The sequence below is a fragment of the Pongo pygmaeus genome, chromosome 1 (assembly GCF_028885625.2).
Source record: "Pongo pygmaeus isolate AG05252 chromosome 1, NHGRI_mPonPyg2-v2.0_pri, whole genome shotgun sequence".
Lineage (NCBI taxonomy): Eukaryota > Metazoa > Chordata > Mammalia > Primates > Hominidae > Pongo > Pongo pygmaeus.
The window spans coordinates 23678730-23706415 of NC_072373.2; the positions used below are offsets into that span (position 1 = coordinate 23678730).

The window sequence follows — 27686 nt, forward strand, 5'->3', positions numbered from 1 at the left end:
AATACATGTAACAATACCTGGTCAATAGTGACTATGTATTTTGCTGGTTCTTTTTTTTTTTTTTTTTTTTTTGTTGAGACGGAGTCTCACTCTGTCACCCAGGCTGGAGTGCAGTGGGGCAATCTTGCTCACTGCAACCTCCGCCTCCCAGATTCAAGTGATTCTCGTGCCCCAGCCTCCCGAGTAGCCGGATTACAGGTGTGCACCACCTCACCTGGCTAATTTTTGTATTTTTAGTAGAGACAGGGTTTCACCACATTGGCCAGGCTGGTCTCAAACTCCTGACCTCAAGTGATCCACCCGCCTCAGCCTCCCAAAGTGCTGGGATTACAGGCATGAGCCACCGCACCTGGCCTTGCTGGTTGTTAATATGTGTGTAGACATTTTCTGGTCTGAGGGTCCTTTGCCTTCATTAGACCCTCTGAAAGGTCTGTGACCTTAAAAAAGGCTACCTGAATAGGGTTTCAGTGATGGCTCAAGGTAGATACTGACCTAGCACAAACAATAAGTTTATTCCTTTGGGTCTTTAGAGGGGATAGTGATGTGTTCATTTTTCCCCAGGAGAAGTGCCAGCTGATTCCAAGCCAAGTGGGTATAAACTTGTCAGTTCCAGGCAGTTAGCTTCATACTACTAAAAAAGGCTAGTGGGGTGCGGTGACTTACGCCTATAATCCCAGCACTTTGGGAGGGTGAGACAGGAGGAGTGCTTGAGGCCAGGAGTTTGAAATCAGCCTGGGCAACATAGCGAGACTCTGACTCTACAAAAAATAAAAATCAGCTTAGTGGCATGTGCCTGTAGCCCCAGCTACTCAGGAGGCTGAGGTGGGAGGTTTGATTGAGCCCAGAAGGTTGAGGCTGCAGTGAGCCATGATTGCGCCACTGTACTGCAGCCTGGGTGACAGAGTGAGACCCTGTCTCTAAACAAAACAAAACAAAAGCCCTCTTTGTGTTAAATTTCAAAATATCCCCCTTTTGGAGGATAAAAGACAAAGAGAAGAGAGGTCTCTGCTGGCACAGAAACTAGCAGCGAGATCACTTTCCCTTGGAAAGTGCCATCCTTTCCCTTGGATCCGTGGGCATGTCTCCTGCTTGGGGTGTTTTCTTTTCCAACGGTGTCTTTTGCCTCCTTTTCTCCCTGGCCGCAGGGACGCGTATCCCACGTGTGAGGTGGTTGATGTCCAGCTGTGCTACAACGTGGCCAAACTGATCTACCTGTGCAAGGAGAGGTGAGTGGCGGGTGGGCCTTGCAAGATGGCCACTCCTTCCTTGCTGGCCTCGCATCCCCCAGCTAGGAAGGGAGGCGGGAGGCCCTGGACCCCTCCTTCTCCCCTGGCGACCGATGGTTGAACTGTGGGTGTGGGGGTCCCTGCCACAGGATTCTGAATCTGAAGTTTGTGCCCCCGCTCCCACCCCTACAGAAAGAAGACTGAGAAGAGCCTGACCTATTACACAAACCTGCAGGTGAAGACAGGCCAGCGGACCCTCATCAACCCCAAGCCCTGTGGCCAGTTTTGCTGCTGTGAAGTGCAGGGCTGTGAGTGGGTAAGGGTCCCGCTCCCCAGCTGGGAGCGCAGGTATTGGCATCGGGGTGACCCAGACACCTGCATGGGGCTATGTCATCCCAGTGGGATGTGTCTTCTGGCAGGAAGACGCCATCTCTTACTACACACGGATGAAGGACAGGCTGCTGGAGAGGATCACAGAGGAAGAACGCCACGTCCAGGACCAGCCCCTGGGAATGGCCTTTGTCACCTTCCAGGAGAAGTCCATGGCCACCTAGTCAGTGTGGGCACATCCCAGACCCCTTCTTGGCTGACTCCCTGTTCCCCTCCAGATAACTCACTGTCCCTCTCGGGTGGAGATGGTACTGCTGACCCACCATCCCTGGGATTTATCTATGGTGTTTCCTTCTCCTCCCTCAGCTACCCACACTCACTTTCAGCCAGCCCAGCCCATGTTTGTGTGACAGGCGGTGGGGGTGTGGGCAGCAGCCACGGAGTGGGTGATTCTGACTGACCCCCTCGAGCTGATGTGGCCTGGCCCCACTGCCGGGCTCTTCCCTGCTGCTCTGGACCCATCCTGTTGGCTTCATGTGCCAGCCTTGCCCCAGGGGAGATGGAGGCACCCTCCTTTCAGACATCTGCTCTGGGCCACAGATCCTTCTGTCTGTGGCTCCCCACCTTCCCACAAACGCAAAGCTGTGGGGAAGACCCCTGGGACACGCTGGGGGGCGCTCACTGCAGTGGGGAGCTTGACCCTGGGGAGTGGCTTTTCACAGTGGCCCTTGGCACGGGAGTCTAGGCTCTCATGCCTGTGATCTCAGTGTCATCTCGCCTTAGGAGCAGCACAGGGTGGGTCGGGAGAGGGGTGCCAAAAGGTGTCCAGCCACTGCCCTCCCCCCGCCTTCCCTGCCCCGGGCATTGTGACACTAGGAATGGACTCACACAGGACTTCCTGCCTCCCTGCAGACACTGGGGCAGGAGGAAAGGGGAAGGCATCTGAGGCAGGAGTAGAGGGGCTGCTGGGCTCCTTACGGGAGGTTAAAGGAGGAAAAGCTGTGACCTGTTGAGATGGTGAGGGTCGAGGTGGGAGCCCTGAAGAGGGAAGCTTGGGAACAGGCAGTGTGTAACATGGTCTATTGCTACCGTTGGGCCTGGGGAAAAAGTGACAGAATGAAAAGGTGAGCCACTGGCTTGGCAGTAGCTTGATCAGAGCTCCAGCTTAACAGGCAGGGTGGAGGGGGATGGCCCTATGGAAGAGCAGTGTGTTGCCCTCAGTTTCCTTATCTATAAAATGGGAATAGTACTCCCTTTCTTGATGGTGGTTGTGAGGATTAAACAAAATTCTCCACACAGTGTGCTAGCGTGGTGCCTTTTACATAGCATTACTCATAAGACAGTAATCACAACAAAGCAAAGGTCCTGTGCCACTGCTCCCACTCCTACTCAGTCCCCACTTGCCACATGTGTGCGTGGTAACTTGAGTAGCCTGGCCTGGCTGTTTCTACATTTCCTTGCAGCATCCTGAAAGATTTCAACGCCTGCAAGTGTCAGAGCCTTCAGTGCAAAGGTGAGCCCCAGCCGTCCTCCCATAGCAGGGAGCTCTATACCTCTAAGTGGACAGTCACCTTTGCCGCTGACCCTGAGGACATCTGCTGGTGAGCTCCTAGACCAAGGAGAGGTGGGAGAGGGGCCTGGGTTCCTGGTGGGAGCTGCCCGTCACCTGGAGCACAGGTGTGACCTGGCAGTCAATGGAGATCTCCACACATCTGCAACTCTGTGGGCTGTGATGCTGTGATGTGCTCGGTGTGGCCCAACTGGGGTATCTGCCCAGCCCTTCCCTCCAGTATTCCTCCCTAGCATTCAAGTGCTACCCAGCAGAAATATAATGCCAGTTCTGCATCTAATTTTAAATTTCCTAATAGCCATGCTAAAAAAGCAAAAAGAAACAGTTGAAATTAATTTTAATAATTTATCTCGCCCAATATATCCAAACTGTTATTTCAACATGCAATCAATTTTTGAAAAATGTGAGATGTTTCACATTCTCTTTTTCACACTTAGTCTTCAATATCTGGTGTGTATTTTACACTTCTAGCACCTCTCAATTCACATCAGCCACATTTCAAATGCTCAGTAGCCGCATGCAGCTTGTGCAGCCTTAATTAGGTCCAGGGTCAGCCTGGGGCCGTGCTGGTGAGCTGAGCTGTGTCCATGGGGGCCCTGGTGAGCCTCCAGCGCTGTGCTGAGGGTAAGGGCACCCAGCGCAAGCCCCAGCGCAGCTGCCTGTCCAGCCCTGCCTCAGCTCCTTGCACAGAATGAGCTTGAAGTGCTCCTCTCTGCTTGGTTCTAGTTCTGCCTCCGACAGCTTTGCTCTTTGGTTCACAGGGCTTCCTAAACTCGGGATTGCTTTGTGGGTCTGTTCTTTGGGATGAGAGGCCAGGGCAGGTGCAAGCTATGCCTTCACTCCTTTGTCCCTGCCTCCCTCCTCCCTGTACTCCAGCTACAGCCCGGCTGGGAAGAATGTGTCGTTAGTCACAAAGCATTGCAGATGTGTCTAAGAAATGCCATACTGGGGCCGGGTATGGTGCTCACACCTGTAATCCTAGCACTTTGAGAGGCTGAGGCAGGCGGACTGCCTGAGCTCAGGAGTTCAAGATCACCCTGGGTAACATGGTGAAACCCTGTCTCTACTAAAAATACAAAAAAATTAGCTGGGTGTGGTGGTACACGCCTGTAGTCCCAGCTACATGGGAGGCTGAGCAGGAGAATTGCTTGAACCTGGGAGGCAGAGGTTGCAGTGAGCCGAGATCACACCACTGCACCCTAGCCTGGGTGACTAAGCAAGACTCTGTCTCAAAAAAAAAAAAAAAAAAAACAACAAAAAAAATAAATGCCATACTGGAGCCTTGTTTGGCCTGCTTGGGTGCTCATGCCATCTCTTTGGATAGGTTCTGGCCCCCAGACTCTAGCTGGGGAGCCACATCTGAGAGAATAATTGCTCCCTCTGAGCTCTCGGGGACCTAAGATTTGGTCTTTCTGTAGTTGAAGGTCAGTGCGGAGAACTTGCCTCCAGGCTAGTCTCTTGGTCTGCCTAAATATGACCTTCTGACCCACCTAAGCCACGAGCACTGGGAGACAAGCCTCGAGACCTGTGTCCCCCCTCCCCCTGCAGGAAGAACCTCTCTATCCAGGGCCTCCGCTGGTGGCTACAGTGGCTGGGCATCAACTTCACCCTCTTCCTGGGGCTGTTTTTCCTGACCACACCCTCCATCATCCTGTCCACTATGGACAAATTTAATGTCACCAAACCCATCCACGCGCTGAATGTGAGTAACTGTTCTGCAAGGCCCCTCCCAGGACAGCTGGTGAGAAGAGGGCTTGGTGGGTGGGGAAGGAGTGGGGACAGGAGTCGGGTGTGTGCGGGGAACTAAACCAGGGGGTCATGTCGCTCAGCTCACATCCTTGCTTTTAAGCCCTGAGCAGGCATGGCCACATTTATTACAATGTCTTTATAGTAATGCCATACACACACACACACACACACACACACACTACACACATTATATGTATATATACACACACATGCATACATATATATTTTAATAGACTATCTAAATACTCAATGGTAGGGATAATTTGAGTTGAATGAGGTATATTCACGTTGGTAGAATATTAAGCATCCATTCAAAATTGTGTAGATTTTGTGGCACCCATGCAGGGCTCCTGACAGAAGCAGGGATGTACCAGTGAGGCATGTCTATCATGGACACTACGGGGAGGGGCCAGGAAGGAAGGAAAAGAGCTTCGTTGATTGGGGTGGCAGGATCACAAATTATTTCTTTTACATTTTGGTTGCTAATGACCTTGTTATAGAACTATTCTGGGGCCGGGCACGGTAGCTCATGCCTGCAATCCCAGCACTTTGGGAGGCCAAGGCGGGCGGATCACCTAAGGTCAGGAGTTCGAGACTAGCCTGGCCAACATGGCAAAACCCATCTCTACTAAAAATACAAAAATTAGCCGGGCGTGTTGGTGGGCGCTTGCAATCCCAGATACTCAGGAGGCTGAGGCAGGAGAATTGCTTGAACCAGGAGGTGGAGGTTGCAGTGAGCCGAGATTGAACCACTGTACTCCAGCCTGGGCGACAAGAGCAAAACTCCATTTCAAAAACAAACAAAAAAACTATTCTGTATAGGTAATGAACGATTTTCAAAAATCTTAGATGAATCAATGAGATAACAGCCAAACACTCGTTCAACTGGCATCTACTCAAAAAGCTATTGGTTTCTCATGATTAGCTTTGCCAAACCATCTCCCTAGATTATTTTTCTTTTTAAATTTCACTTTGCATTTGGTTAATCATTCTCTGGGAAAGCACATTGGGCAGGAGGGCCTCCTTGTCCTCACTTTGCCATTCCCTATCTGATGAATTCTGAACCTCAGTTTTTCATCCAAGAACTGGAGTTAAAACACCTGCTCTATTATACAGGGCGCGAGGCTGTTGTCATGATAATCAATGAGCTGATGTGTGGTTGAAGCTCTTATCTGACTCCATAGATAGTTTTAAACTACCTAAGTATAAATTCAGCAGTTTTGTTTAAGATTTAAAGCAGGTATTATAAATATGCATTCCTTTGCCAGTCTTTTAATAGAAGGACAGGCTATTCTTTTGAGGATGGATCTGCTGATGAGAACTCCCCTTTGTCTACTTTACATCAACCACACCCTTATTTCATTGTTTTGTGATTCCAATGTTGGCTTCTTTAAAGTAAAGGAAGAATTTAGATATTTGCGAGCCATTCTGAATATAGAAACTTCCTAGATCGCATATCCCTTGATCTTTTATCGTTAATTTACTCTCATCTAATTAACAGCTTTTTTTTTTTTTTTTTAGAAATGGATTTTTATCAAGTCTTTCCAAAGTAGCCAACTTAGTTTTCAAAGAAAATTTCTCTCTATTTTTATGTTCATCTAATCAGTGACAGTAATAAGTCAATCAGCTCATGTAATCATAGTAACAAAACAGCAGGATTGTGGACACACACAGTGGAGGCCTGATATGCTGCAGCTGGACCAGTGGGAGCTGAGCAGGCAGGGCACCCCCCGCCCACCCCACACCCCCGGCCAGGACTCCAGGCCTTCGGTGTTCAGTCTTCCCATGGCATCAGTCATTGGTTTTGTATAGGGAGCAGAGAAGGTTATTTAATCTGGTTAGTCAGATAAGTGGAGTTTACTTGTATGTGAAATTGCTTTCTTTGCTGTGCTGTGAGGAGCTGTACAAATATAACGTGCTGTTACTGATTATTCAGCCAACATTTTGGACTACTATCTCTGTACCTGGCACAGTGTTGGTTCTGGGGTCAGAGATGACAAACTCCTACCCTGGGAGTCCACTGAGCGACCATGCCAATAGGTCATGGCCTCAGAGCCGCGTGGCCCACGGCCCCTGTGACTCTCTCTGCTGTGGACCTTTCTCCTAGAACCCGATCATCAGCCAGTTCTTCCCCACCCTCCTGCTCTGGTCCTTCTCGGCCCTGCTCCCCTCCATTGTCTACTACTCTACACTGCTGGAGTCTCACTGGACCAAGTGAGTGCCCGGGAGCCCCGAGGCCCTGCCCCTAAGAAGGATGTCTCTGACTGCTCCCTTGTCCACACCCTACCCCCCAACTGCTCAGGCAATGGGCACGTGGCAGGGGCCTCACTGGGGGCACCTAGAGCATTTGGGGGACTGCAAGTGCTCACCTTTGACTTCCTGCAGGTCGGGGGAAAACCAGATCATGATGACCAAAGTCTACATATTCTTGATCTTCATGGTGCTGATCCTGCCCTCTCTGGGTCTCACCAGGTATATGCCACCACCTCCTGCTCTAAATTCAGAATAAGAGTCACATCAGGAGAGCACTGTCCCCAGGAGAATGCAAACAGTTTGGTAGCAGAAGCAAACCTCTAACAATATCTAAGCCTGTTGCAACCACTCGGCGTGTAGTAGGGCTGGGTCATTGATTCTTCTGGTAATATGATTGATTGTTCTTCTTTAAAAAAGAAAAGAACACCATATTGGTCAGGCTGTTCTCGAGCTCCTGACCTCAGGTGATCCACCTGCCTCGGCCTCCCAAAGTGCTGGGATTACAGGCGTGAGACTCTTGTCTCAAAAAAAAAAAAAAACAAAACAACAAAACAGCTTGAAAATTTTGTGGCCAGGCATGATGGCTTACGCCTCTAATCCTAGCATTTTGGGAGGCCGAGGTGGGCAGATTGCTTGAGCCCAGGAGTTCCAGCCTGGGCAATATGGCAAAACCCCATCTCTACAAAAGAGAAAAGAAAATGAAACTTATCAAGGACCTTCCACTTAGGGAAGGCCTCATCATGGCTTTATTTATCTCAAGGGAGGAAGTTTCTGTTAAAGCAGACTGTGACAGGTCGTGCCGTAGTAACTGGCATTGTTGAGAACAAAAGTCGATCTCGAGCTTTGGCCTGTTTTTAGAGCAAAAGAAAATGAAAGCATGTGTAGTGACAATACGGAATGCTGGAAATAAACTCTTAGGGGGTTCCTTTGTTTTTCAGTCTAGATTTTTTCTTCCGGTGGCTCTTTGACAAAACTTCCTCGGAGGCCTCCATCAGGTTGGAGTGAGTATTGCCAAGCTGAGTTCTGGAGCCATGGCCCTGGGTGAAAGTCCCACAGGGGCTGGGGCTGCAGTGGGATGGGTGGGGGCGGTCGTAGCCTATGCTTCCGAACAGGCATCTTCCTCTCCAGACAGCAGGGCTTGGGGCCTCACCTCCACCCTGCCAGGTTTCTGGTAGACACTGTGGGAGCTGACCCACTTTGTGCTATGCTTGCAGAAATGTGGTTAATTTTTTAGGCCAGAACTCAATTAGCAGCTGTCTCATTCATTCTTTGAAACTTACTGAGCATGGAGTCACATGGGGAGAAGGAATTGCTGGGTCTCAGTGGTGCCGGGGAGTGGGGAAAGGAGAATAATAATTAAACATGGCAACTAGGATGCCTCTGGGCTCTGGGGATTATTTTTGCCAGAATAGAATTAAACTTATTGCTGATGTATCCTTGTTAGTATTTTAAACTTATACCATGCCACTTAATAGTAATAGCTATTGTTTAAGAAGGCACTATGCTAAATGCTTTATGCATCTTTTTCTCACTGTATCTTTACAACGAGCTATGAGGAAGATACTATTATTCTCTCCATTTTACAGATGAGGAGACTGAGGTTCGGAGATGTTGAATAACTTGCCCAAGTTTACCCAGCTGGTTAAGGAACAGAGCTGGGCTTCAACCCCAGCCCCTACAGACTATACAGGAGGTCTTAATATAGGTCCAGAGGCTTGGCATTGACTTTCCTAAAAGAATGTGCTCACCTATAAGGATGGGGCGAGTTATTTTAAATGAGTTCTTGCTGAGTAAGCTGATGAGTTGGGAGCTGGCGGCTATGACAGACACACATACATACAGCCAGCAATAGTCTAGGTTGACAGTGACTTTCAGATTGACACATCCAGTGACCAGCTCAATCCTCATCTTATGATCTATCAGCGACATCTGACACACTTATCCGAGCCTTCTTCCTCGAAGCTCGGCCTTGGCGCTCTCATCCCGCGGCATCCTCTTGTCACCCTCCTTGGTGGGTTCTTTCCCATCTCCCCAACTCTAGATTTTGGCTGCCTGAAGGCTCAGCCCCCAGTTCTGGGTCCACACTGCCTCTCTAGGTGACTTCAGCTGAACCCACGGCTTCCATGCCATGAGACTGCTCCTGAATTAACTTATGTGGACAACATCCACGTTTATGCCTCTAGCCTGCACCTCCAGGCTGGTAACCCAACTGCCCACCTCAAACTCCAGCTGGAATTTTACTGGGTACCACAGATGTTACCTGCCCAATACCAAACTCTCGACTTTTACCCTCAAATCTGCTACTCTACAACTTTCTCCATTCCATATTGTTTTTCTACTTGTTTTGGCAAAAAACCTCGAAGTTCACCTTGTTTCCTTTCTATCCCTCCCATGCCATACCCAGCCTATCAGCAGATCCTGACAGCTCTCTCTCTAAAGTAGATCCAGAATCCCTCCATATCTCACCACCTCCATCACAACCGCCCTCGTCCCACATGGGGATGACACAGTGGCCATCTGCATAGTCTCCCTGACCCCATTGGAACAGATCCCTTGCCCTGGGCTGGCCCCCAGCCCCTTTCAGCCTTGTCTTCTGCCTCCCCTCAGCCCACTGCTGTCCAGCCCCTGGATGTGCAGCAGATGAGGACATCCTCAGGCGTCTTATATGTTGTTCCCTTTCCCTGGAATCCTGTCTTCCCAGGTTTGGGGATGACTTGCTCCTTCACCTGTTCACATCTCTACACAAATATCACCTCGTTAGAAAGGCTCCTCCAACCCCTGTATGACATAGGAACCCTCCCTGCTTTGTTTTCCTTTAGTGCTCACCGCCCCCAGCAGATGGAATATTTGTTTGCTTGTTTGTGCCCCCAGCTAGAATGTGAACTTCAAGAGAGTGGGGGCAGGGGCTTTGTTCTATTCTCAATGCCTAGAAAGGTACTTGGCACACAGATGTGTTTCCCAAATATATGCTGAATGAAGGGAAGAGTATACAGCCCTCCCAGGGGCTTTCTACTCCTGCCCAGCCTAGGGGCTCCTCCTCTCCCTCCAAGAGCGGCTCTCAGCTCACAGACCTGGGCCCCGGTTTCCCCAGGTGCGTCTTCCTGCCTGACCAGGGCGCCTTCTTTGTGAACTATGTCATCGCCTCGGCCTTCATCGGCAATGGCATGGAGCTGCTGCGGCTGCCAGGCCTCATCCTCTATACCTTCCGCATGATCATGGCCAAGACGGCTGCCGACCGCAGGAATGTCAAGCAGGTGCCATCCCCTGGGCCCAGGCCTGTGCCTCTGACTCCCTCCCATGTCCCCCTTCACTGACCCAAGGGCCTCTCACCCCCACTACCCCCGCTAGTGGGTAGCACTTACCTGACTACCCACTAGTGCAGGCACTGGGCTAAGTGCTTCTCAAACCCGGGCCCAGGCAGGCGTGGCTTCCTCCAGCCTCCTCTCTAGCTCACAGGCTGGAGGAGAGAACTTGGGACTTTGGCATTTGAAACAGTTTGATCACACACATACATAAATACAACTCAAACCAACAGACTCTTTTTCCGTAGGCATCCATTTGCATAAATTCTTAGCCAAACCCCAGATGTCAAAGGCATTTTTGGCTTGTGGCATTTATTCCAGGATTCCCTGAACTGGAGGGTGTGGCATTCTCTTTTATTCTCCTCTGCCATGGTGGGCACTGTGCGAGGAAAGTGGGAGAAGTGCTGGATTCCTTCATTTCATCTCAGCCCCCTTATGAGCTGGGCACTGCTAGTATCCCGATTTCACAGAGGCACGAACTAAGCTGGCCCAGGATCCCCTGCTAGAAGGGCTGGAGTCATGAGGAGTCACTCTACACCTCTTCCCTGACCACCTCTTCCCTCCAGGGGCTCATACGCCTGTTGGGTGGAACGAAGGGAGCACTAGCAAACACGCATCACCATGCCTCGGGAGGGCTGGGTGTGCTGAGTGAAGCAGGGCAGGCTGGGAAGGATGGGAAGGACCTTGGGAGGCAGGGAGCCACCATCTTCTATTTCCAAAGTCCTCCTCCACCCTACTCTCCCGTCACTACTTAGAGAGCACAAAAGGGTGTTTGAGGTGGAACAAGTCCATGAGCTCCTCACCACCTCCTCCTCCCAGAATCAGGCCTTCCAGTACGAGTTTGGAGCCATGTATGCGTGGATGCTGTGTGTCTTCACTGTCATCATGGCCTACAGCATCACTTGTCCCATCATCGCGCCATTTGGTGAGTGGCCCTGGAGCCTGTCCCAGGGTACATGGACGGCTGATTGCACTAAACCTCTCAGGGACAGCTATCACCAGGGCACAATGGAGTTCCCAAAACCACAGCCACAAGAGCCACAAGCTGCCAAAGACTCACGTGACACCAAATTTCACTCATTTCTTTCTTTTTTTGTTTTGAGACAGGGTCTCATGCTGATGCCCAGGCTGGAGTGGTATGATCTTGACTCACTGCAACCCCCACCTCCTGGGCTCAAGCCATCCTCCCACCTCAGCCTCCTGAGTAGCTGGGATTACAGGTGCCTGCCACCATGCCTGCCTAATTTTTTGTATTTTTAGTAGAGACGGGGTTTCACCATGTTGGCCAGGCTGGTCTTGAACTCCTGACCTCAGGTGATCCACCTGCCTCAGCCTCCCAAAGTGTTGGGATTACAGGTGTGAGCCACAGCACCCAGCCTCATTCATTTTTAAATGAATTCCTCCCACTGGCCCTCAGCTAGGACCTCTCTCAGTACTTCTGGTCTGAGGTTCTCTGCCCACTGACCACGTCGTTCATGGTTGATTTCTTTAGCAGCAAGTAAGACAGTGCCAGAGTCACAATCAAAGCTCTCGTGCTGCTTTCATTCCGGCAGATGCCTGCCTCCATGTGGATTACCACATTTCTCACCTCATCCTACAAGGCAGGTCTTGTTTCTATTCCCCCTTCACAGATAAAGAACTTCGTATGTTGTTAGTAAGCAGGAGAACCAGGATTTGAACTCAGGACTGTTTAAAGACCAAGGTCCTGGCCACTGAAATAAAACATCTGGAACTGGCAGATGAATGAAAGGCTCTAGAAGGAAACAGAAAGCCCAAGAGACTGCTGGCAGTGATAGCTGAGTTTTAGGGGGAGAAGTTGTTTTAGTTTTCCCTGTATACTCTCTTGTGTAGTTTTAAAAATCTACAGTATTTACACTTTCAAAACAAAATTTATTTTTTAAAAAAGAACCTGGGGCCAGGTACGATGGCTCATGCCTGTAATCCCGACACTTTGGGAGACCTAGGCAATGCATCACCTGAGGTCAAGAGGTCAAGAACAACCTGGCCAATATGATGAAACCCTGTCTCTACTAAAAATACAAAAATTAACTGGGCATGGTGGCAGGCACCTGTAATCCCAGCTACTCAGGAGGCTGAGGTAGGAGAATACTTGAACCCAGGAGGCAGAGGTTGCAGTGAGCCAAGATTGCACCACTGCACTCCAGCCTGACCAACAAGAGTGAGACTCCGTCTCAAAAAAAAAAAAAAAAGAGAAAACCTGGCATAATAGAAAAGGCAGCACAGCACCCACTTTCTGTTGGTCCCCTGTGTGCTCCTGTGCCACCTCTGGGGTAAGACCCTTGGGCCTCATTCTCTGTTGACTGTGATGAGGGCGGAGATCAGCCAGGTGGGAGAAGGCCAGGGGTGTGGGAGCACTGACATACCGGGGGCTCAGCATGGGAAGGGCTGGGGAGGAATTGAGGCCAGACATCCAACTGTGAAACAGCCTCTTTGCAAGACGATTCTGGAATGTTAGTGTTCTGTGGAGACAGGATCACAGACCCTGTGACTCCCTTGGTGCAGGGTCCATCCCACAGACCCTGACCCAGTGACGGATGAAAGACATACACTGCCGGGCGCGGTGGCTCACGCCTGTAATCCCAGCACTTTGGGAGGCCGAGGCGGGCGGATCACGAGGTCAGGAGATCGAGACCATCCTGGCTAACACGGTGAAACCCTGTCTCTACTAAAAATACAAAAAATTAGCTGGGCGTGGTGTCGGGTGCCTGTAGTCACAGCTACTCGAGAGGCTGAGGCAGAAGAATGGCATGAACCCAGGAGGCGGAGCTTGGAGTGAGTGGAGATCGCGCCACTACACTCCAGCCTGGGCAACAGAGTGAGACTCCGTCTCAAAAAAAAAAAAAAAAACAGACAGACACTGACAGATATTTTGCCTGTCAGTGTGGCTAAGGGGCTCTGCTGCCTGAGTCTGCAGCGTAGTCCTCGATGCCCGGCAAAGTCTGCATTTATTTAGTACAGATTAAATGACAAAGGTCTCGAGTAAACACCACTAGAGGGTAAGTAACATTGCCCACCCCCCAAATAGCAAGCAATCATGCACCAGTGGATGATCAAAGGTTGGTCTCAGGACCACATGAGTAAACAAGCTATTTAGGTAAACTCCCCCACATTCCTATGTATCTGCACCCTAAGCTTTTAAGAGAATTCAGCTGCCTTCAGCCAAACCCTTTACTGAAGCTATGCAAACCTCTCGGCCTTCCAAGAAGGTTTGTGTCTATTTCCTATAACTTTATCTTAAATTTTCTCCCACCACCCTGACCGATCCCCTGCACCTTGGGGTCACAGATAAGTGAGGAAGTGGGTGGGAGAGAGAAAGAGAAAAAAAAACTAGTAGCCAGAGGTGCAGGATGCCTCATTTTGTGTTCAGGCAGTAGAGCAGCAGCCCCAGCCCTGGCTCCTTGCCAAAATAGCCGCCCTTGAGAGGAAGAGGACAGAGGTGTCTGCGAGGTCTCCAGCTCACAGCTCCATCCCCTGCAGGCCTCATCTACATCCTGCTCAAGCACATGGTGGACCGGCACAACCTCTACTTCATCTACCTCCCAGCCAAGCTGGAGAAGGGGATCCACTTTGCCGCTGTGAACCAGGCCTTGGCAGCCCCCATCCTGTGCCTCTTCTGGCTCTACTTCTTTTCCTTCCTGCGCCTGGGTGAGCAGCCCTTCTGACCTGGGGCCAGCCCTTGGCCTCCCATCCCTGCATCCCCACCAGCCAGTCAGATCCCCCATTGCTTTCACAGCATCAGCATGGCATCCAGTCAGAATGTGATGCCCAGAGTGAGGGCTGGTTAGGTGTCCCATCAGAACGTGGTACCCAGAATGAGGGTTGGTTACATGTCCAGTCAGAATGTGGTGCCCAGAGTGAGGACTAGTTAGGTGTCTAATCAAAACATGATATGCAGGGTGAGGGGCTGGTTGGGTGTGGTGTTGACAGCCTGGCTCCTAAGCTAGCCCGAGTGCAGGTGTAACCCTTGTGAAGCCCTGGTCAATTGTCCCATACATCCCTGGAGACAAGATAGTGCCTTTATCAGCTGAGCAGGGACTGAACCAGAGGAAATGGGGAAGCTGATCCAGATTTGCCCTTTGAGGCTGGTGGTTGGGCCCAGCTCCTTGTACCTCCTGGCATGGAAGAGGTGGGGACGTGGAGGAGAGAAAACTGACACTCCTGGGGGAAAGACACGTCTGCCCCAGTCAGACTAGGGGTGTGGGAGAGTCCATGCTACCTAGCCCAGGGCACTGGAGACTGGAGGGAATGGACCAGCAAGGAGGCTGGAGAATTGCCATTGACTTGGCATCCCAGTGCCTGAAATCTGACCAGGGATGATGCCAGCCATTCAGTGGGTCCCTCTGTGTGCTCCTGGCTGTGAAGACACCATCCTTGCTGCTGGAGTTGAGGGGTGGGGGTAGGGGGTTAGGCCTTACCTTTATTTTCTGCCTGAGGGAGAAGTCACGGGCAGTTTCTGCACCATGTGCGGCCCCTTCCTCAGCAGGGTGAGGGTAGGTGGTGGCCCCTCCCCGCCCACCCCAAGGCTAGCCACCCTCTATCCCCAGGTATGAAGGCCCCCGCCACTCTGTTCACCTTCCTGGTGGTGCTGCTCACCATCCTGGTCTGCCTGGCTCACACCTGCTTTGGATACTTCAAGCACCTCAGCCCTCTAAACTACAAAGTAAAGGCCCCCAACCCCACTGCCCGGTCAAGCCCTGGGAGGAACAGATGGTGGGATGGGCTCGCTCTCAACCCTGCTCACCCTTGTCTGTATCAACACAGTAGCAGCCTTCTCCAGATTCTGCTTCTCCATGGGAAAGGCGTGGGTGGTTGGGTGCCATGTGTAGCTTCCCTTCCTCCCCTCATCCCTGCACTCCCCCGCCCCATCCTCTCTCGGGCTGCCGGGGAGCTTGGTGCCAGCTGGTACTATTATTCCGGGTGTTAATAGTCCGTGTGTTTGGAGGGTGTTCGTTCACAGAGATCAGTTTTGTTTATCATTGCAAGTGTTTGCTGTTATCTGCAGACAGAAGAGCCTGCAAGTGACAAAGGAAGTGAGGCAGAGGCCCACATGCCCCCACCGTTCACAGTAAGCTGTGCCCCTCAGCCTCCGAGCTTGTCACCCTTTTTTTTTGCTTTGGTTGTAACAGTCCCAACCAGATGGGCCCCGGCAAATGTGCTTTGATCATCTCTTGCTAAGATCACATGGCAGGCAGGTTTGTGAATTAATGGCAGAGAAGGAATCCTGGTCCCCCTGGGTATTTTAACCTGCATATTTGAAACTGTTGAGGAGATAGAGTCTTGTCTCGATTCATGGCCATCCCCCTTGGTTTCAGTTCCCTGCTCTCTTTCCTTCTCTGCATATTTAATGCCTGGTGAGTTTGGGGCTTTAGTGAAGGCACATGGTAAGGTGCTAGGGTTTGACAAATGTTTGTCATCAGCAATGCCCCTGCCTGTGCAAGATCCTCCACTAGGCTCCAAGAGGGTGTCAGACAGACTTCCCTTTGAATTCAAGAAATGAACATTGCACCTGCTTCAAAGGAAGACCCCATGGTAGAGAGACACAGGGCTCCTTGCCTTCCTAGTTCTCTCTGCACGCAGCCTCCAGGGTCCTGTTCCTAGGGTGGGGCTGGGAAGGGAAAGTAGAGCCCCAGGGTTCCAGAGCTGTGGCCACCGGCCTTCCTGACAGTCGTGGCCAGGACAGAGCCGACCTCATCTGCAGGGTTCTTTCTGGTGGCTGCCTCCCAGGTGTCAGGCTCTCTTATCAGTGTCTGTTCTTGGACAAGTTCCAAAAGAGGGAGGGCCTCAGAAGGACTCATTACCCAGAGACACACCTGTGGCTATGCTGGCCAGGCAGGGAACATGCGGGACAGGTAGATGATGTCAAGCCCTCAGAGCCAGGGTCTCAGGAGGAGTATGGCAGGGCTCTGTGCCTGGGGTCAGTGGCTGGAGCCTGGGATTGGGAGGAAATGAGACTCACACAGATGTGTTGAGCATCCCAGGGGTCCCAGGGCAGCATTCTAAGCCCCCCTATATAGGTAGACCTGTTTGTTCTACAAAGTGAGAAATCCTCCTAGGATCCAGGGCTAGGAAGTTTAGTTTCCTCTGAGAAACTGCTCTCCTGTGCTTCCTTCTGTGATCATGAGAACTGTATAACTGTGCTTTCTCTTTTGCCCTGGCTGCTAGGAAATTCTGCAGGTGGCATATTTTAGGTCTTAATATCCTAAATTGATATTGCTATTTCTTCATATGTCCTTTATGGCCACTGTCTGTGTCCTGTTGGGAGAAGGGCAGGAGGGGAGGGGTGCAGTGTGGAATCTCATGCCTGCCCCAAGCCAAGCACGAATCCATTTGCTGACAGCCCTACGTGCCTCGGATTCTGAACGGCTTGGCCTCGGAGAGGACGGCACTGTCTCCGCAGCAGCAGCAGCAGCAGACCTATGGTGCCATCCACAACATCAGCGGGACTATCCCTGGACAGTGCTTGGCGCAGAGTGCCACGGGCAGTGTGGCTGCTGCCCCCCAGGAGGCCTGAGGACGGGTGAGCTGCTGGCTGGGGCAGGCTCAGGGGAGCCTGTGGGGTGAGAAGACAGGTGAAGCGGCCTGATTCGCAAGTTCATGACTACTTCCCATCTGTTTTAGGTCTCACTGCTCTGAAAAGACAACCAGAATGGCCTGGGGCTCAGGCCCTTGGCTGAGTGGGAATGTGTTGGGACTGCCCAGCTGAGCCATCAGGTGCCCATCTTTTCTGGTCCCAGCAGTGGTGAGGGGAGCACAGGCAGGCCTTGCCCTTCCCTTGCTCACCCAGTTTCCCCTCCGGCACAAGCTTCCAGCTCTGCAGCTGGGGTGACATCCCCAGTGGTTTGTCACGAAGACTGTGTGGTGGACTTTTCGCCCCCCAAACTGATGAGTCCGGGAGAATATATGGAGAGAGAGATGTAACAAGGGGAAGGCCTCCTCCCTTCTGAGCACACACACAACCGATAACCAAAGAGATGCTGCAGTCCAGGTCTGAGGTCTGGCTGGTGTCCAGCTCCCCACTGCATGGCCAGTCCCTCCAGGCTACATCCAGGAGTAAGCTATGGGGAGCAGGTTGGGAGGTGGCCAGTGCTCCTGCCAGCTGTGCACAGACCTCTGTATCCCGCTAGAGTTCTGTGGTTTTGTATCATGTTGTTAGGGACACTGGCTGGGTCAGGGTTACCCCATAGCAGGCAGGGACAGGGACCACTCGTAATATGCCCATTGGACCACAGTTAAGATCCAGCCTCTCCCACCTCTTCAGGGCTGAGTGCATGGGTCTGCACCTCCAGGTAGGCTCTGTGCAGTACTCACCTGCTCCGTCTGCTCCCTCCAAGGTGTAGGGGTGGGCAGTGCTCAGGACCTCCTCGGAGCCAAAGGACAGCATGGTTGGCACAGAGGAAGGGGTACCTGGGCTGGCTGCAGGGCCATCCCACTGCCCTTGAGCTGTGGCTCTGGCAGGAAGGAGGGGCAGCCCATCCCTCTTCTCCCTCCTGGGGATTCGGGGGAATGGGATGCAACTTAAGACTTCTGCCTGAGAAGCCTCCTCCCTGCTGCCTCCAGGGGGCACCAAGGCACAAGCCTGTGCAGTGGGGGTGGGAGAGGGGTGCGGAAGAGCGGGTCCAGGCTCCTTCCAGCACAACTGGGCTGGGGCCTTGGCACTTCTGCAGGCCCTGCCTGTGCCTGTCTGCTGGCCTGGTGGGCCTGGGCTTTCTGGGCCTTCTCACTCAGGGACCCTCTTGACGCTGACTTGCCACTGCAGTGGCAGCCAGTGCTGCCTCTGCTCCAAGCTGCCCCTGCGCTGGGAGGGGTGGGGGCGGTGCCATTGGTCTGGTGCAGCATAGCCCTGGCCAGTGGCCTCATCCCCAGCGGGTCTCCCGTGCCTCTGCCAGCAAGGAGGGGCCGGCCAGCTCTGCTTGGACAGGGGGCCCCATGTGGGGTCAGCGCACGCTCATGTCACAGTTCCAGCCGCTGTTAGAAGTAAAGTCATTTATCATCAAAGCCATGTTGCTTACCACACAGAGTTGGGGGTTGGGGAGTGAGCTTGGAGGGGTGAGGGGGTGAGCGTGGGCTCCAACCATGGGCAGGGGACGGAGGCAAACTCATTCCTCAGAAAAGGGGTATCTTCCCCAAGAAAAGCCTGGAGGGCACTTGTGGCGGGAGGTGGCGGGGCGGGGGGTCGGTGCGTCACTGCCGCTCCAGCACCGACAGGAACTTGCGGATGTCGTGGGCAAGCAGCTCCGGCTCCTCCAAGGCCGCAAAGTGGCCCCCACGAACCATGTACGAATAGGAGATGAGCTTTGGGTACTTGAACCTCACCCACTTTTCAGGCGTGTGCAGTAGCTCAAAAGGGAAGGCAGAGAAGCCAGTGGGCACGTAGACCTTCATCCTGGAAGTGGAAGAGCCAACGGAGGGGTGAGGCTGTGGCCCTGTGCCACTCCGTCCTGCACAGCAGGGGGTTCAAGCGCCTGAGGGTGAGATCAGCTGGCCCACCCACAAGGAGCCATAAAGAAAAGGACAAATCCAGGGTCTCAACCACCCTCCCCTCACTAAGGGCCCTCTCTTTTTTCTGGGAGGGCCACCCAGGCAGGGGCATGGGACAGCCTCTAAACCCCCACCTTTGAGGGTCTCCATGTGAGACTTGGAAATCCCAGAACCATCAGTGCCACTCCAGACCAGCATCCTAGACTGGGGAGGGCCGCCTGGGAGCCAGGCACGTCATCCCTCCATGAGGGCTTTCTCCAAACACCTCAACCTTTAGTGTTCCCAACCAAGGGCCCCTGGGGCATCTGCAGGCAAGGCTATACTTATCCCACCACCAAGTGCCCTTCCTGGAGCCCAAGACTGGCCATCCCCCTGCCTCCAGCCTCAGAGGCCCTTGTTCTCAGCTCAGCCAGGCTCACCGCTCATGCTTCTGGGTCCTCCAGCCCTGGCCCAGGTTCTCCTTGTAGAAGCGCTGGGAGGAGATGATGGTTCCTGTTGTCCAGTAGAGCATGACGTTGGTCAGCAGGTCGTCCAGGGAGAACTTCCTGGGAACGCAGAACACAAAGCCCCACTCTCAGTGTCAGATGCAGTTGTGTGACAAAGGGCAGTCAGAAAGTGCTACAAATGCCAGGCCCTGCCCATGCGGCTTCCCTCCTCAGACCTCATGCAAGGTGTGTGGTATCCTCGTGTCACAGGCAGGCTGCGCCCAGGGCACCAGACTGGAGTGCATGGATTTAGTCGAAGTGTCTCTTATCACCCCAAGGTCCTCCCCCGACCCACCTTGCCTCTAGACACACCCATCCCCTCTCTCCTGCCACTGACCTCTCCTCCCTCCCCTCAACCCCTGCACCGTGAAACTGCTCAGGGCACCAGCTACTGTGGGGACCACATACCAGGCAGCATGTTCTAAGCTCCTTACCTTCTTGATTAATTCATGTTTTCCTCTCAACAGCCTATGGGACATAGGTACTATTATCTCCATTTTACTTATTAAGTGGAGAATCCAAACCTAGGCAGCTTGCGTCCAGGATGCACACTCCACAGCCCCCATCCCACCTTCCACTCTCCCCAGAGAAAGCGCTCCCAACCCTACCTTCCTCACTCAAACCTTGAATCTCTAGCAACAGCAGCAGGGACAGAGATAAAGGGAACAGCCTTTTCAATGTGATTTTGGTGGCAAAATGAAAACTGGTCAATGAAAACTAGTTCCAGCACACACGTCACCTCTGTGAACTGGATTTCTGCAAGTTGGCCAAGTGCTTCCGTCTCCCTTTCGGCTCTGCCTGCAGCTTGAAAACGACCACGACCATTTCCACCCTAGTGTGTTCCTGTTCTTTCTGGAACACAGATCTGATCCTGTCTGCCTCCTGCTGAGGGCTTTGGTGCTCCCTGTAACCCGGGGCCAGAGCTGCAGGAGTGGCCTAGTGGGATAGTCTGCTGGGGCCTCACATCTCGCCCCAGGTATCCGTGTGCAAGGAGCAGGCCAGACCCCTTGCTAAGGTGGTCCTGCAGGAGCTCCATCGATCCCTGTCCTGCTGAATGTAGGGCAGCAGAAACACATCCAGACGAAGGCCCTGCTGAGGCTCTTGGAGGAGGCGAGGACCTGCCTGCAGGAATGAGTTTGCTTGTGATCTGGCCCCAGTGTGCCTGTTTCAGCCTCTGGACAAGCCACCCTTTCCAAGCACCCTTTCCTTGCATTTCTATTGCTTTTCTCTTTGCCTAAATTTCTCTCCTCCATCCAGCAAACTCCTACTCATCCTCCAAGGCCCAAATCAGATACATTCTCCTGGTCATTTCCCCTCTCTGCCGCTTAGACAAAGAGAATCCTCCTTCCACTGGACTCTCACAGTCCTTTGCGCATTCATTCAACATCTATGTACTGGGCTCTCCCACTGTTCACCCGGCACTGTTCTAGGTGATGGGGCTAGAGCATGGCCAAGACAGAGTCCCTACCCCCAAGGCAGGATTCAGTCTCATTTTACCGTCTTTCCCATCCCCAGCACTATCTGGTCCTCTGTGTGTCACTGAAGGAATAAAGGGATGGGTCCTGGAAAGGGTGGGTCACAGCTGACCTTGGTGAAGCCTGAGTCAGGCCACAGAGCTGGGAGTCAGGCATGTAGAGGATACAGCCTCTAAGGCTCTGAGAGATGTAACAGCCTCCTGTCTTTCTGCAATCACCCTCCTGGAACACGCGGTCATGTGACCCTGATGCCAGGCTCTCCGGCGAATCAGGAGGAAAGGCCCAGATGCTCTTGACAATAACGTGGTGCCTGCTACCCTGTGGGTTCCCTAATCCCCAGAGGGGCCTGTTCAGCAAAAGGAGCACAAGCAGGTGAGCCTGCATCCTAGTCCTGACCATGCACTGTGAGGCTGGGAGAAACTCACCAGGCCGCCTCACCCAAAAAATGCAGCTACGTTGGTCACGGGGTGAGGATTTGTAAGAAAGCCAACAATAAAATTTGCTGAGTGCCCCATGCAGAGCAACCAGACAAGGGGATGAAGAGGGTGAGGAGGTTGGCTGCTGGGACCAGGGTCATGACTGCAGGGGCAAACCAGGGCCTCACCTTTCCAGGCCTCCATCCTCCAGGTATCGGAATTCTGTATTGGTCCAGGTGGAAAACTTCTCTAGAATATAGGCAGCCAGACCCACCGGAGAGTCATTCAGAGCAGAGCCTGGCAGGGAGCGGGGAGCAAAGGAGAGACTCAGGCCTGGGGACCAGAGAGCTGGAGCTTCAGGTGTGATGTGTGGCACTGGCCGCAGAGGGCGGGGCTGTGGGCAGGAAGCCACATTCGAGCACAGGCCTGCCCTAACTCCTGGGTGCTCACATGCCTCGCTTCCTTAACTCTCTGCCTTGGCATCCTCATCTGATAAACAGGGACGATACCTTCCTACTCTCTCCTGGGGCCTCACACACTGCCTGCTCAGCTGCCTTCAAACTGAAGGGCCTATGCCTCTGCATTTGGTGGGGTCCCAATGAGAAGTGCTGTTTTTAAAAAGGCGGGGTTTTTCAGTCTATGTGCTCTGATTCATGAAAAATAAGAAGCCACCTGAAAAAGTCTAAAATAGGGGATCAGTTATAAATAAATATTGATATACTCATAAGCCAAAATACTGTACAGTCATGAAAAATGGCTGGAACAGGCTGGGGGCATTGGCTCATGCCTGTAATCCCAGCACTTTGGGAGGCCGAGGCGGGTGGATCACCTGAGGTAAGGAGTTCGAGACCATCCTGGCTAACATGGTGAAACCCCATCTCTATTAAAAATACAAAAAAATCAGCCGGGCATGGTGGCGCATGCCTGTAATCCCAGCTACGTGGGAGGCTGAGGCAGGAGAATTGCTTGAACCCGGGAAGTGGAGGTTGCAGTGAGCCGAGATCGTGCCACTGCACTCTAGCCTGGGCAGCAGACTGAGACTTGGTCTCTGAAAAAAAAAAAAAAGCTGGGACAACAGCACAGATGAATCTCACAACCATAATATTGAGCAAAAGAACCCAGACTCAAGGGTACATACTCTGTGATTCTATTCATAGAAGGACTTAAACAGGTACAACCAAAACCATCTCAGTCAGAGGTCAGAACGTGGTACCTGGGAGAGAACCCCGAGGGGCATCTGGAGTGTTGGGACCGTGTTGGTGATATGGACGTACTTCACTTGTGAAAATTCTCACCAAAATGTTCACAAGTTCTTTTGAAGGAGAGGGGATGTGGGGAGGGAGAAGTTATACGAGATTGTCTTTAATGTTTTGTACTTTTTGCATTGTTAAGCTTTTTGACAATGAACATGTATTTTATAATCAGAGAAAAATGCTGATTTTATGAAATGCCATTATTATGATTATGAGCTGCCTCGTGTGTGTGGGCATGGGATTGCCATGAAAACTATGAAGAACTTGGAAATGGGCAAGACAATTCCTGGGTGTCTTCTGGACAAGATCTAGGGAGTTACCTAGCAGACCTTCCGGATTGACGTAATGCTACAGGGGTCCCATCTTTCCTTGTCATTGAGCTATTTTACAGTTCTGTGCATTGTAGAGAACTGAGGGTAATGCGAATGACTCTCGTTCATAGGGGCAAGTGAATTTTGTCCCATGGAGATTTAACTGATATTACTCTGTGGATGTTGACAAGTTTTGTGTCTGTTAGCAATTAATTTCAGTGTTCTTATTTGTCTTTGAATTGTTTCTTTTCAAAATTTTACTGGTTCCTTTATAAATTAACCTTTTTGAAAAAGTATTGTCCTTTAACAGGACCCTGGTGGCCAACGTGGTTGCTGGGCCCTCCCTCACTGCCTGGGAACCTCTTCCCCAAGGCTCCAGGGCACCCTCTTCCCTCTCCCCTGCAGCCCCAGAGCTGCCCACTCCCAGGATTCCTCCTACCTCACCCCCTCCATCCCTCTGCTTCTCAGTGGAGGATATAGACTCAGGGGTGGGAGATCAGGGGTAAAAGCCACTATGAATACTGAGTCGGCCAAACAGAGTTGCTAAACTGGCCTGGGAATCTGCTGAGGGTCCATCCTCTTGATTCTATGGGAAAATGCAGTTTAAAGATCTAAAGAGCTGGGAGGTCCTTACAAGAGGCTTCCTCCTGTGGGCAGTGTTGGGGTGGGGTGGTGAGGTTACCCCACGGGTGTCTCCCCGCCCCAGTGGAGCCGGCAGTGGGCAAGGACCCTGAGCACACTCACCGACGGTGTCGGGCTTGGTGCACTGGATGTGCATGTAGCCGCTCTCCCTCATCAGGCTGTAGAGGACCTTCTCCTTGACGGGGTACAGCAGCTCCACATCCCTCTCAGTGAGGCCAAGAAACCTCCCAAAACGCCGTCCCAGGAGGAGTGTCAGGGTAGAGAGGTTGCTTAACACCAAAGCCATGTTCAAGTGCAGGCCTTTCACGTGGCTGAAGGCAGAGAGAGGGGCCGGGGTGAGGCTGGGCTGGTGTCAAGGACAGGGGGAGAGGAGAGATGGCGGAGGAACAGGCCTCAGGGCTGAGGAGCGAGCACAGAGCCAGCCTCTTTCAGCACCGGCCCCACTGGGGAGCCCATGGGAGTTGGAGGAGGGAGGCTGGGGGTAAAATACAGTTTCTGGGGAGTTCTGCTCAGGGCTGTCCCAGAAATTGGTCCAGCAGAGAGGTCTAATGCCTGACCTTCCCCTCCTATCACAGGCCTTCTCTGCCTGGGAACGTGGCCCAGAGCCGCAACCCTGGGTTACAGACAGGAGGATCCAAGTCAACCTGCCTCAGGTACTGCTGAGTGACAGGTCACACTCCCTCCTCTCCCCTGGGGGGGCCTTGGCCCACCCTGCACAGAGGTCCACCTCTTAGAGGACACACACACACACCCCCCCCACCCTGACAGTGACCTCACCTGGGCACCAGCTGGGCCATATTAGTGCAGATCAGGGACCCCCAGTCCCCTCCTTGAATGTAGAATTCCTGGAAGCCCAACCGCAGCATCAGCTTGTAAAAGATCCTGGCGGTGGCCACCGAGTTGAACCCTGGCAGTGATGGGGAAAGGCATGGAGTCACAGGCAGATTGCTCCTTGGGCCCTCTGGTGTTCTATGAAATTTCTCAGGCCCACCTACCCCCAGGTGGAGGTCAGAAAAGCTCACAGAAGCAAGAAGGAATCCTGGAGCCCAAATATAGGGGTGGCATCTCCAGCCCCGGAGGGCGGTGTGTCTGGGGCCGGCCTCTCAGGCCCCTCCTTTCCCAGCTTCCTCGGGACAACTCCCTGCTCACCCCCCCTAGAAGGAGAGCCTGGCGGGAACACCTGGCCCACCCTTGGCAAGGACGGGGCGGTTATGGAGCCTCTAGCAGCCCCGTACCCTTCTTGGAGGATGCCTCTGAGAAGCCATAGCCAGGGATGGAAGGGCAGATGACTTCAAAAACGTGCTCATCGCTCAGGCCATGGTTCTTGGGGTCAGTCAGGAGTGGGATGATCTTATAAAACTCGTAGAAAGAGCCGGGCCAGCCGTGCACCATCAGCAAGGGCTTCGGGGTGCGGCCTGCGGGCAGCTGGGGGGGCTTCACGTGGATGAAGTGGATGTCCAGCCCTGGGGGGACAGAGCACAGTCAGGGTGGAGGGGGAGAGAAGACCCTGCGCGGTCAGGCTCTGGCACCCCCCAGAGCCTGGATACTGAGTACTGCCACCCTTAGTACCCCCGCCCCCCCGCCCCCCATGGTATTGACAGTAATAATGGCTGACACTGGCTTCACACTCACACTGCGCTCCAGGTGCACAGATGTCCTCACTCGGCCTTCACAACCTCCCTGCAAGGGAGCTACGATTATTGCCTCCCGGTTTCCTTAGAGGTGCCCCCTGACAGCTGGGCCAGGTCTGTACAGCCACTGCTGGCTTTCCAGGGCTCAGGACAGCTCCTGGCTCACAGCAGGCCTCCATAAATACTTGTTCAATAATTTAAAATCTAGAGGGTAGGGAGAAAGCCCCACGTATCCAGCAATACAGGATTAATCAAGTATAGTTTGACAGTATACTGGAGTCCAGTACAGTCATCTAAACTGACAGGGTAGATGTATATTTATTTAACATAGAAAACAGATCAGAAGATATTGCTGGGAGGTAAAAGCAAATGATCAAGTCATATCCATTGTGTGACCCAGTTTTTGTAAAAAGTCATCTATGCTTATACTGTAGTTATACCATGTATTGGTGAATTTTAAAAGTCTGGGAGGATAAACTCCAAGAATGTAAAAAGCAGTTCTCCCTGAGCAGTAGATTCCAGTGCTTTTAATTTCTCTTTTGAGTTTTATGTACTTTCCAATTTTTCTACAATGAACAGGTATTAAATGCATAACTTTTTTCATACACATTGACAAAATGTTACCTTTTTCTGCTTACCAAATGACATTTTCTTTAAAGTGGAGGATTTTTGGGCCTGGTGTGGTGGCTCACGCCTGTAATCCCAGCACTTTGGGAGGATGAGTTGGGTGGATCACCTAAGGTCAGGAGCTCGAGACCAGCCTGGCCAACATGGTGAAACCCCGTCTCTACTAAAAATACAAAAAAATTACCCGGGCATGGTGGCAGGTGCCTGCAATTCCAGCTACTCGGGAGGCTGAGGCAAGAGAATCGCTTGAACCTGGGAAGCAGAGGTTGCACTGAGCCGAGATCACACCACCACTCCAGCCTGGGCAACAGAGCAAGACTCCATCTCATAAAATAAAGTGGAAGATTTTTTTTTCAACTGCAATGCTGGAAACATCATCATAGCCAAGGGCAGGTGAATGGATTCTGGTCTCCTCTGGACTGACTTGGGGCCTCTGCATATCAAAAGAAGGCAGCCCCTTCCCAGGCCAGTGCCCTGGACAGCACCTGGGGCCTTACGGCATTCACAGTGAGGGCGGCTGCCATGCCTGGAACCCTCTGCCACCAGGGCTGGTGCAGTCAGCATGGTCTAGCTAATGTTCTTTTCTGTCGTTAATATATTATACAAATAATACATGTTTACTGTAGAAAACTTAGAAAACACAGATAAGCCAAAGGGGGATGACTCACATGTAATCCCACTCTCTAAAGAAAATATGGTGTTGTCTGTCTAACTTTATTTTGGAACAGTTTTAGATGGCTGAAAAACTGCAAAGAGTCCAGAAAACTCCCATATACCTCACACCCACCGGGTTTCCTCCATTATTAATATTTTATGTTAGAATGGTACATTTATTACAATTAACGAACCAGACTGAGATATTATTAACTATAAAGTCCATAGTCTGATTTCCTTACTGTTTACACTTTTTATTATATGGCAAGAACACGTAATACGGGTCCTACCCTTTTAACAGATTTGTAAATGCCCAACACTGACGGCGCTCTGCTGTACAGCACATCTCTAGGATGTATTCGGCTGGCAGGACTCAAACTTTACACAGCAACGATCAGCAAGGCTGTATCCCCTATACCCCAGCCCCTGACAACCACCCTTCTACTCTCTGCTTCTGCTGAGTTTGACTATTTCAGATTCCTTCTATAGGTGAAATCATGTGGTATTTGTCCTGTCCCTGGCTTATTTCACTTAGCATTATTTCCTCAGAGTTTATTCATGTTGTCACACATTGTAGGATTTCCTTTTTTTTTCTCTTGTTATTTTAGAGATGAGGTCTCACTGTGTTGCCCAGGCTGAAGTGCAGTGGCACAATCATGGCTCACTGCGGGCTCAAGCGATCCTCCCACCTCAGCCTCTCAAGTAGCTGGGACTACAGGTGGGCAACACCATGTCTAGCTTATTTTTGTTATTTTTTTTGTAGAGATGGGGTCTCGCTATGTTGCCCAGGCTGGTCTCAAACTCCTGGGCTCAAGCCATCCTCCCACCTTGGCATCTCAAAGTGCTGGGATTACTGGTGTGAGCCACCACACCCGGCCCGGATTTTCTCCTTTCTAAAACCTGGATAAAACTGGTATCTACACACAACAAAATATTAGCCAGATTTCCTTAGTTTTTCCCCAATGTCCATTTTCTGTTCCAGGATCCCATCCAGGACTCACACGCCACTGAGCTGTCATGTCTCTTTAGACCCTTCTTGGCTGTGACAGTTCAAACTTTTTAAAAAGACTTAGAGAACATAACTTTTAACAAAAATAGAACCATACATACATTCTATTTTAGAATCTTTTTTTTTTTTTTTACTTAACAATGTATCCTGGGTGTCCTTCTACGTTGCCAAATTTACTCCTATTCTAAAGTTTATTTTAGTAGGTGATCTTATCTCCCTTGGAACACACTGCATGAAGTGAGATTCTTTTTAAT

At 51.8% G+C, this 27686-nt stretch overlaps 2 protein-coding genes across 9 annotated transcripts in view; one reads left to right on the forward strand and one right to left on the reverse strand.

Moving 5' to 3' along the window:
• TMEM63A (transmembrane protein 63A) overlaps window positions 1-18446 on the forward strand; it is a 36885-nt gene extending 18439 nt beyond the window's left edge. For 2 of the 5 annotated variants that reach the window (XM_063671245.1, XM_054502060.2), the window contains 15 exons: window positions 1146-1226; window positions 1419-1542; window positions 1646-1779; window positions 3020-3157; window positions 4675-4828; window positions 6983-7089; window positions 7261-7347; window positions 8067-8129; window positions 10220-10382; window positions 11250-11355; window positions 13929-14096; window positions 14996-15111; window positions 15454-15516; window positions 16789-16968; window positions 17070-18446. In XM_063671245.1, coding sequence (XP_063527315.1) covers window positions 1146-1226; window positions 1419-1542; window positions 1646-1779; window positions 3020-3157; window positions 4675-4828; window positions 6983-7089; window positions 7261-7347; window positions 8067-8129; window positions 10220-10382; window positions 11250-11355; window positions 13929-14096; window positions 14996-15111; window positions 15454-15516; window positions 16789-16962 — 1678 coding nt within the window. In that variant the 3' untranslated portion in view covers window positions 16963-16968; window positions 17070-18446. Of the gene's footprint in view, window positions 1-1145; window positions 1227-1418; window positions 1543-1645; window positions 1780-3019; window positions 3158-4674; window positions 4829-6982; window positions 7090-7260; window positions 7348-8066; window positions 8130-10219; window positions 10383-11249; window positions 11356-13818; window positions 14097-14978; window positions 15112-15453; window positions 15517-16788; window positions 16969-17069 lie in introns of those variants that run through there. The other 3 variants (XR_010127612.1, XM_063671300.1, XM_063671341.1) reach the window with 3 other exon arrangements.
• EPHX1 (epoxide hydrolase 1) overlaps window positions 18420-27686 on the reverse strand; it is a 34544-nt gene continuing 25277 nt past the window's right edge. For all 4 annotated transcript variants that reach the window (XM_054502069.1, XM_054502085.1, XM_054502094.1 and 1 more), the window contains exons 4-9: window positions 24747-24974; window positions 24289-24418; window positions 23614-23822; window positions 21494-21602; window positions 19349-19474; window positions 18420-18834 (exon numbers count right to left, since the gene is read on the reverse strand). In XM_054502069.1, coding sequence (XP_054358044.1) covers window positions 18633-18834; window positions 19349-19474; window positions 21494-21602; window positions 23614-23822; window positions 24289-24418; window positions 24747-24974 — 1004 coding nt within the window. In that variant the 3' untranslated portion in view covers window positions 18420-18632. The remainder of the gene's footprint in view (window positions 18835-19348; window positions 19475-21493; window positions 21603-23613; window positions 23823-24288; window positions 24419-24746; window positions 24975-27686) is intronic.